The 10763-nt window shown below is 35.8% G+C and overlaps 1 protein-coding gene across 1 annotated transcript; it reads right to left on the bottom strand.

Moving 5' to 3' along the window:
- Window positions 4085-6929, bottom strand: LOC105165198 (myb-related protein Myb4). The gene is made up of 3 exons (XM_011084125.2): window positions 6315-6929; window positions 6042-6171; window positions 4085-5104 (listed from the first exon to the last, which is right to left on the bottom strand). Exons 1-3 carry the CDS (start codon window positions 6445-6447, stop codon window positions 4252-4254), a joined length of 1116 nt encoding a protein of 371 aa, XP_011082427.1. The 5' UTR covers window positions 6448-6929; the 3' UTR covers window positions 4085-4251.

Genomic DNA, 10763 nt, shown 5'->3' with positions numbered 1-10763 from the left:
TATTGTGATTTTTTTTATAAATTATAATTATATATATTATAAATATATTTTAATAGTTATAAATTAAAATAATTATATATCATAGACCTAGTTTGACTTGTTGACTAAAAGGGATATTTTAGTCATTGCTTCTTAAAAAAATAGGTTAAAGTTGACCAGGGGCACTGTGATTATTTATTCATAACATGGGGATTATTTTTTATATTAAAAACAACATTCATAGGTTTTTTATTTTTTTTTATATTTTGATATATCACAGGGAGTCAAAATGAATTTAACCCTAATTATATATCTTCAAATAATGTTTCAATCTTACACGTTGCTTGAAACATCTGTTGAACTCAGTGGAAACAATGTGATAAATCATTGGGTCATCTGAATTGTACGTACTATGCATAAAAAAATTCCTTATTGCCAAAAGACTGTTGTATATATTTATGAGAACATATATACATATATATTATACATACAATAAAAGACTTGTAATATGACGTGACTACTTTACAGTTACAGAACACATACATCTCGATAATGTGACATTTCGAACCGCTTAGTTGTCTCTTCTTCGAATCCCTATTTGGTTGGCCTGGATGGTTGAAAATAAATTGTTAGATACTATCATTGTTGCTCGTGAGATCATCATTTATACCTGGCTTGCTTGCTTGCAAAGAACATGGGGCTCAAAATAGTCAGAAGTGAATACCCAAATTTCTTCGACAATATATGCCTCAACGATTGAAGCCTCAACTTGTGCTTTGTTCTTCAACTTTTTTTTTTAAATCTTGGAACCTATACAAATACTTAGGTTCGTAAAATATTGAACTATATATTTCTATCTATATTGCACGGGCCCTCCCACATGAACCTCATATGTCAGGTGAACAATGAAATGCTCCATTGATTCGAGGAAATCTGGAGGAAATACTTTCTTAAAGGTGCATATGATGATGGTAACATTATCTTCTAACTCCTACTCCTACTCCTTTGTGCCATCTAGCGTGGTCGAGTATAAAACTTAAAAGAGATGGCTAACCTTTGTAAACGCGCTCCATATATGCTCAGGAAGCATCTCAAGAAAGGCAACTATGATCAATTTCTGCATAAAGATGTGACAATCGTGGCTCTTCATCTCGTGCAACCTCAACTCTATCATGTTGATGCAACGGGCAAGGTTGGAGGCATACCCATCAACAACCTTCAAATGCTGAACCAAATAAATCAGCTTCTAGTCCTTCGTTAGGGTATATATTGCTTTAGGCATAACGTTTGGTCACTGTTCGTCCACCTCAACCTCCGGCGAATTGAAAATGCTCTCCTAGTCCTTGGGTGAATTTAAATATTTTTTATTTTTCTCTTTATGTCCATAACAGTGTTGAAAATATCCTCAAACACATTCTTCTTTAATATGCATCAAGATTGTGCCGTATCATATATGTGGGCCTAGCATGGAAGATCTCAAAAAATGCTTTTCTTTGTCCACTTTTGGTTGCTATCATAGCACAGTGGGAGTGTCAACAGTTCTTCAACTATAGTACTAGAATCAGTAGCCCGATCACGGATTTTCTCGCCAGCCAGCCTCAGTCGTGCAATCTTTCTTTTCATTCCACTTTTAGTGAAGCTTTGGGAGAAACTGTAGTGATAACCAAAGTAGCACGTCTTCCTCTCGTGTTGTAGATGGAAAGCCCATGTGCCGTTCATACAAACTGGACACCATATAATACATCGGTACTCCATCCATACACCATTCCGTAGGCGGTTAGATTGTTCACGGTCTATATCAAATCCGTATGCATCATGAATGCCTGATTCATGGTGTTCTCATGCATCCATACACCCACATGCCATAATTGCAGTAGCTCCTCGATCAGCATAGGTACACATTGATCAATCTCTTCGAATTAGATGGGCCATGGATCACCATCATTAGGAATATGTACTCAGACTTTATATACATTCCTAGATGAAAATTGTATGGTCTAAGTATAACCGGCTCTTATAAGTAGGTTCGGCCATACTGCTTGTGTTGTCCAAAGCCATTTGTGCAAAGGCCCAGTCTAACACTCGAGGCACTAATATAAAATCGAGATATGTCCGATTGAAACGTCTCCAAGCCTCAGCATTGGATCGATGGCACAAGGAGCCCTCATCCGTTTGATGGGTGGCATGCTATGTCATGTGCTCAACCATCGCTAGTGAAGCATACAACCTTTGCAGTCAGGGAGTAAGCGACAAGTACATTAAAACGACATACGAGGACTCCTTGCAGTGGGGCTTCGATCCTTAGTCGGTTTATAACTAGGGTTACCGCAAACTTGCAGTACTCCAAGTCAATGTCATCCTTCCAGTACAACATCAACCATTTTGAAACGCATTAATTTTCTAGACAACGCAAATCTCTTATCAAATTTTTCGTGCCGTAATAATCGGGGGATAGTGTGTGATTGCATGTTAATAGACAACTAGTCCACTTGGAGACATCATAACATCTCTTTGACATGTTGTTCTCAGCTTTGATGTTCACCAGTTCAGCAACTGCAAACAACTGAGATTCATTACACCCGTTGTACAACGGCTAGACGATAGCTTGCAGTAAATCGAAAAAATAGTCTATCAATCCGAACATATCATAGGGTCTCCCACCGTACCCCGAACTAGAACTGCCATCAGTAGGACATGAGCTCAGACCCTCATTAGGCACACCCTCAGCGTACGACAAAAAAAATTCTAGCTCAACTGCATTACAAACCATCCTTTAGGCCCAATCCATTTACTAGTAATCACCCAGTGAATATTAGCCTCTTGTGTAATTGGAGTTTGTTGTTGGACCAGGATTATTGCATCAAAGTACTCCTGTATCCTGTACTTACAATGACAAGTCCAATTATAATATTTTGGCATAAAATCTTTCATACATAAGACAAAGTTAACCTCATATAGTGTTTTGTATCTTTAGCTTTTATATTTCTAATACGGCACCTAATCTTCTCACCATGCATATGTCTAGGCTGATGCTTGGCTTATTCAATGAAAACCTTAACACTATCCTCTAACTCCTACCTAATACCTATATTCCTTGCCAGACTCTTGTCATACATCTATCTTCTCAATTTTCTTTAACATGATCACTTCTACACATGTGTACACACACACATATATTTAAATATATATATATACAAACATATTACAATTAATTTTGAGCTATAAATTAATTAATTCTCACTACTAATACTTAACATTCAAACATAAAAAGTAAAAACCATGATTAAACTAGTTCAGATTAAAAAGAGTTTCAATTATTGCCTAGTCAACCAGCTTAAAAGATCAATGGTATGTGAAAAAGACACTTTAACTTCAGTATACTCGAAAATCAGATAGATTGAGAGTGTATGTGATTAACAATTTAAGAGAGTGAAAACAAATGCAATAAAAAAAAAAACAAAACATACACACACACATGTATACAACTTTTTTGGAGCGGATATAGAAATAGGTTTTGGGAGGGAAAAGTAGCCCTCATGGTTCAAGCGACAGTTGGGACCAGATTTGAAAAAGTTATATAGCCATTAGAGATCAGAGCGACATTTGGGATGCCTTTTTGAACGATTCTAAAGCCATTTTTTTGAAAATATCTATACATTTTCTGGTGGATATACAAATTTAGAATCCATAAGTAAGTTGTCATAAACTTGTATAGAGTTAATAACACATTTGGAACATACAACTACCCTTTCTACCTAGTCATTCCAATTTTAATATTTTCGATTCAAATCCTATAAAAAATTCGTGACTTTTTTCTTAAAGATTTTTGAAATAATAACTTGCAAAATTTATTTTGGAATGACTTTTGTAACGATTTTTTTTATCCCAAAATTAATAAACTTTTTATTCATGACTTGATGACATCATCCTCAGACATCCATTCCAAAATCATTACAATACCCATTCCAATTTATAACGATGTAATCCATCATAGATATTATATTCCAAATCTCATATTCTTTTGTAGTGATTGCATTATGATAAAATCCACAATAATCAAACCGAATTTGTAAGAATAGACCCGCAATTTTTTCAAAACATGATATTGATAGCAGAAATTTTAGTTAAATTGCGACCAATCACATTACAAACAAAGAACTCTAACTTAATTATCACATGATTTTTCTTGAATTTCTGCCACAATAAAACATAGACCTAAAAGTTTCCTTTCCCAACCCTAGTTAGCCGGCCAGAATGGAAATGAGAGTATAGTCATGACATAAGCCATGAAAGCATTGCATTATGCTTTTCACGTCGTCGGTCCATTTCGGAGTCTCCATCAGTACAGTCTCCTGTTGCGGTGTCACCATCCCAAAGCCAAGACAACGTGTTCTCTTCTTGTCCCCATTCCTCGTTCCCGCCCCGCAAGGTATCATCATCATGACACCAATCCCATTCCCATGAATTCCCCGGAGAGCTCATCAAGTTCCACTCGCCAATGCTCTTCCATGATCCCCTATCATCAACAACATGATTCCCATTCCCTGAACTTCCCTTTTCCCCGGAATCCACATTCCGGCAACTTTCCGATTCTCTCTCCTCAATCTTTCCTGGGCTCTCTCTCTCCTCATCCAAACCCACAATCCCATTCAAATCCTCCATAATATCATCCAGGCATAAATCCCCGTTCTCCATTTCCATCTCCTCAGTCACGGAAAATACTGGAGTCGTGTTCCTGATTTCGCTCTCTTCTGTCCCTGCTGCACCCAGGCTCTCCATTAATCTTTCTTCCAGTGGGGACGACTCCGGAATAACATTACAGCTGTTGTCCTTATCTTGCCATTCAGCGGTACTGGACAATGCCTCTTTCTCTGGAGTTGGGGTAGTTGGCATCGGGACTGGCGTATTTGCTGCTCCGCCGCCCCCTTTAAGCTCGCTATTTTTGTTCTTCTTTGCGACTGATCGAGCAGTTCGCCTTCCGGTTCTCCTGACCGCCGCTGCCACCGCTGGTGGAATGAATTTGGTTGGCCGGAAACTTTGTATTTTTCTGCTCAAATGAGAATTCCAGTAGTTCTTTATTTCATTGTCAGTTCGGCCCGGCAAGTGCCCCGCTATCAAAGACCACCTGCAAATTAATGCCACGGACTAACTAATCAGACGGCGCTTCTTTAAATTGGATTGGAATTAGGCTTAATTCAGTTTTGACACAACCTATATGCGATTTTAGTCTGGGCACAATTTTAGTTTTGTAGAAATTAATTTTTTAACAGTTTTATCCTATAATTATAAAAAATCTGTATATTGAAAATACAAATAATTAAAATTTGCTTAAATAATCAAAAAGTACATATGATATGCACTTGCTTATCTTAATTAAGTGTATTTTTTCAATCATTTTAATAATTTCAATTATTTTTTTTTGTCAATTTTTAATATTATGGGATAAAACATGCAAAATTAATTTATACAAAATTAAAATTACCACCTCTCATACTTAATTATGAGACTAAATTACAATTTTCTCCTATTTAGACTTTTCTAATTACTTTTTTCTTTATCTTGAATAAAAAGGTAGGGGTCTCCTTTAGCCCCAAACTCCATTTGAGTGGGTTTTGACTTATGAGTGAGCAGTATATAGTGACATCTCATACTTCGATTAATTAATTTTGTTTTCGCATTTTGAGTGAGGCTAAAAGTCTATTCTACTCCCATTCATTTAATTTTGGAGAGCAGAAAATTAGATGATTCTAGCTAACCTTTTCAATAATAACTTTATAGCAAAAATTATTATTTTACTATTTAAATATATATATAGACGATGACAATTTTAATTCTATGTAAATCTATAATTATAAAAAAGTGCACCCAACCCACAAAAATTATGGCCATTTTAACAAATTCCTATCGATTTCGTTTTGAGTGTGTAAAATTTTTAAAATTACAAAACAAAATAAATTCTTAAAGAATCAAAATAGCTGCCCTCCATACTAAAATTGTAATTTTCTCTAACTTAATATGACATTGTACTCTCGTGGAGTAGTTGAAAACAATGCAACACAGACCTATTGCCCAGGGACGCGTGGAGGTTGATGATGATTTCTTCCTCTTGAGCAGAAATATTGCCTCTCTTCAAGTCGGATCTCAAGTAATTAATCCACCGCAGTCTGCAACTCTTTCCACACCTAAGCAGCCCTTCATTCACATTAAAAAGACAAAAGAAAAGGGAAATGATCAAATCGTTTGTTAAACATCTAATAATCAAAATAAGCCAAAATCAAAAAGCTATCACATGTTAACAGTTAGAAGAAAAAGAGAACAAGTTATCAAGTACATACCTGCATTCTTGGGTAATGATCTCCAAGAGCCTTCGCCATTGGCCTCGACATATTTTCTAAGTATCTCGTCTTCTTCGGCCGTCCATCTTCCTCTTTTGAGACCCACTTTCTCGCAGCAAGGCGCTCTCCCCATTTCTCTATATATGCAAACTAACGGTAGACGGCCCACTCGATATATATATATATATATACACTGGCTAGCTATAGTTGTGAGTGCAGTATGAGTTTATATATAGAGAAAAGAAAACCTAGTTCTTCCTGTAGCCTTAAGATTTTCATAAATATTACTTAACCCTACATGTGAAAGTAGCAGCAAGAAGAATTGTGTTCTCGTGCCCGTACATAAATGTCTAGCGCAGCCGGTTGTCTTTAATCTAAAAGTGAGCTGGGCAACGGGGAAAAGGTAAAATTTCGTAATTTATAGAGATGAATATTGAGGAGAAGTGGGATGTACGTAGGTTATAGTTGTTGAAATTGGATATTTGTGGTGGCGAAATTTGCCACGAGTGCTACTAAGCCCTAGACTAGTCGTGGCTTCTCCATCGTCGAACAACTCCTGACGGGGCATCCATCTCCCACGTTGAATATCCCATATTCGCTTTTGTTCCTGCTATTAATTGATCTCCGTATCATTAACCCCACTCCTCAACAAACACACACACACTCACTCTCTCTGCATAAATATATGTATACAGACAAAAGCACATAAATCTGAGAATTGAACCACCGCTTTTATGAATGCCATCTACCTCTGGTGTCGTTGTGTAGATCATTATTTTGTGGGATCATGACTGCCTTTTTGCATGGGGACAAATTAATTCTTTAACATTTGCATGTGAACTTAAAGATGGAAATGCACACACATTTATATGGAAATAGAAATATGTTGAAATCTGGATGTCTATATGGGAAATTTTAGTTCGAACACGGTTTGGTCAAATTTGAACTAATTATAGGGCAAGTGCAATACACTTGCCGTGTGATTGGTCTACAGTTAAGAGAATGTGATCGATCACATAACAAATATGATACACTTGTTTTGTGATTAGTTTGATGAAAAATTCTTATTCGGACCTTGTTCGTCCAGACATCATTCGAACAAAAAATTTTCATGTATATACAGAGAGAGTTTGGAGTTATGAGGCTTAGTTTTCTTTTATTTGTTCACATACGTACAGATGCTCACTAGTTTCTTGAATTTTTTCTGGAGCTGTGTAGTGAATCTTCACCTATATGCAACATTTGGTGTCCGTACGTGGAAAATTGAATATCATTTAATTGAGAAGTCATATATATAAATTCTACGTGCATGCGGCATCTATAATTAGTAAACACTAGCAGGTGGACGGACGTATATATGTTTCAACTCAACAGTGTTGCTTAATCTACTCTCTCTGCTCAACATCCACTGTTGCTATATATGTCTGACTTTGTAAAAATATAACTTCATTTCTTGGAACACCTTTTTTGTATTTTTAGGAATTTTATTTTTTAATTTTTTTACATATTTTGGAATGGTCATTCTAACACAATTTATATAAATTTGAATGTAAGAAAGGCGCATGTTCCCACTCCTTTAGAAATATGTTGTGGCATGATTGTTGTATGTCCCTGTGATATAATTTCGAACAGCCATCGAAACACAATTTGAATCTTCCATTGGAATATAGTCTGGAACAGTTGTGTCCTTTGTTTGGAATATATATTTGGAACGGTTGTATAATTTTTTTTTTTGGAATAATTAATATTGTACATAGTCATTACATTTGGAAAGGTATTTATATCGTTTAGATATATTGGAACAGTCGTTGGAACACAATTTAAACCTTCCATTGGAATATACCTTTGGAACAATTGTGTCCTTTGTTTAGAATACATATTTGAAAAGTTTGTAGGATTTATTTTGGAACAGTTCCTTCAATATTTAGTCATTAAATTTGGACCGACTTTTATCTTGTTTAAACACATTTATAAACCATTCAAACGTTCGTTTAATGAAAAATATATTTTTTATTTTGAAATAAGAATTTTATAATTATAATTAGTTAGTAAAATTAATTAGTTTATTTTAATTTGATTAATTAAATAAATATTGAATAGTGAAATATAATTAACATTAAAAAATGAATGATTAGGGAAAACTAATATAATAAAATAAAATCATACGTTTACCAATATGAAAAAAAACCCCAATATACACCCCGCCCCCTTATCAATATGGTCCATGTTATTGTTTAAGGGAATGGGTGTCTGCATGAAGCGGTAATGGGTTGTTACTCGATGCGATGGGCTGTCAGGGGTCAGAAACCGAGGAGGTGGTGATGGCAATAATGATGTGTAGGTCTGGCTCGAGGCGTGGGCCTCAACACTAAAACTGAATACACGTTCCTTATTCTTTCCCCAAACACTTGCAGCCACAATTGTTGCTCAGTCATTGCTACCAAGCCCTCCAATTTAGGCGGAGTATCCTAACCATCAGACGTGGATGAGGCTGGTGATCCTCCAACAGCTTATGGAACGTCTCCTGTAATATATATATATATATGTATTATTTCAAAAAATTAAACAAATAAAATATTTTAAATAATTATTACTTACCGCCACCTCAACTGACCTCGGGCTGCTCTAGCCGCCGTTGGCTTTTCTTTTTGTAGCATCTGGTGAATAATTCCATCTGCTTCACAGGCCGTTCGAGCTTTGCCTCCTGTACAAGAAAAGAACAATTAGCAAAATATTTATAAATTATTAATATAAGCTTTAAAAAAAATAAAAGTTACTTACCATCTTTCTCTTGTGCATGCCGACAGAGGAAGATCCTCAACAGTAGACAATAGATTCTGTTGTGGGGTTGGCGACCGGTTGGCCTTGTTCTTGTTGGACTTATCCTTCTAAGCTGGCCAAGAGCTGTAACTGGAGCCAGACCTCATTGGTCAGCCACATCGGTTTATTCGGTTGATTTTGCCAAATAAACTTGCCCGCCTATATATGAAAGACCCAAAACATGGACCCACCGTCACAGTTCCACCAGTACGACTACAAAAAAAAGCAGAGTTTATAATAGTTTTTTTGGCACAGCCACATATACACGACCTTTATAGCAAGTTTGGAATGGAAAAGATTTAATGATGTTATTTCTGAGCCCATAAGAATTTCCTTTGTTTGTAGTGGCCATAATCGTTATAAAAGCCATTACTATATATGTGTATTCGTAACATCGCTACAAATAAATGGTTGTTACAAGTGGTAACGAATTTTGAAATTGCTTATGAAATTAGGGACAACCACCTTATTTTTGGATGTTAACCATTCCAAATATGTAGCTAAAGCCAGTCCTCATGTTAAAAGGTTGATGACCACTATAAAGACCGTTAATAAGTTTTGGTCGGGTACATACTATGGTCTTTGGGATGGCCATGTCCATTTGTAACGGTCAGAGGAAAAAAGAAAGTCGTTCCACGTACCGGATAAAAGACCGTTACACGTTGTATTAGATGAGTACGATATAAAAGTCGTACCATTAGGAATGACTTTGTGTGTTAAGGTTGTTACAGCCGTACCAACTCAAACGTGTATAACGGCTATATTTCAACACCAAATTTTTCTCCCGAAAGGTCGTTACAAAAGCCGATACACCTTATCTTATATATATATGTGTTGCATGTTGTCTTAATTTCATTTTATTTCTTCTAAAATTGATTATTAACAACATACACTTTCAATCTCTCTCTGATTTTCGTTCATATACACTTGATCAACAAGAATTGCTTAATTTGGACAGGCTACTATAGATCTCTTGAGTTGGTTGACCATGTAATAACTTTAACGCTTTTTGTTACTAAATTGCATTTTAATTATTTTAGTTTTATAATTTTGTGATCTTATATGTTATGTATTATTAATGTAAAGTAATATTTATAAATTTATAGGTAAATATATATAATTATATATATATATATACATATATATATATATGTGTGTGTGAAAATATATAGTGATTATCATGTTACAACAACTGAGGAGATGGATGTATGATATGTAGCTCCCGGATAGGGTATGTCTTATATCGAAGTTTGAGGATGGCGTTAAGATTTTAATAGAATAGGCCAAATGTCAGCATGCACATATGGACTGAGAGAAAATTAGGTGCCCGTGTTGGAAGTGCAAAAGCAAAAGGTTCAAAACACCGGAAGATGTCAGTTATCACTTATGTATGTGAGGGTTTATGCCAAAATATTATAATTAGCTTCGCATGGCGAGGAGCAGGATGCAGGAGAACTTTAATGCTGTGACTGCCCCTGCAGTGCAGGAGGAGCCAATCCCAGTTGCTCAGGAGGAGGATAATTCGCACTGGGGTGATGAACCGATGGATTGAGTGCAGAAGTTGGTCTTTTATGCAATCGGGCTGGGTTATTTTCTTTTTCTTCTTACCACGAGGGTGTGTCTGATGAT

The sequence above is a fragment of the Sesamum indicum genome, linkage group LG6 (assembly GCF_000512975.1).
Source record: "Sesamum indicum cultivar Zhongzhi No. 13 linkage group LG6, S_indicum_v1.0, whole genome shotgun sequence".
NCBI lineage: Eukaryota > Viridiplantae > Streptophyta > Magnoliopsida > Lamiales > Pedaliaceae > Sesamum > Sesamum indicum.
The sequence above is the reverse complement of the archived record's forward strand: the minus strand, read 5'-3'. Positions and strand labels throughout refer to the sequence as shown.

Excerpts from the sequence above, each read along its gene's own strand:
- LOC105165198 (XM_011084125.2), bottom strand. The coding sequence starts at position 6,447 with ATGGGGAGAGCGCCTTGCTGCGAGAAAGTGGGTCTCAAAAGAGGAAGA. Across the intron at positions 6,172-6,314 it reads ATCATTACCCAAGAATGCAG|GGCTGCTTAGGTGTGGAAAG; the intron begins GTATGTACTTGA and ends ATGTGAATGAAG. Across the intron at positions 5,105-6,041 it reads CACGCGTCCCTGGGCAATAG|GTGGTCTTTGATAGCGGGGC; the intron begins GTCTGTGTTGCA and ends ATTAATTTGCAG.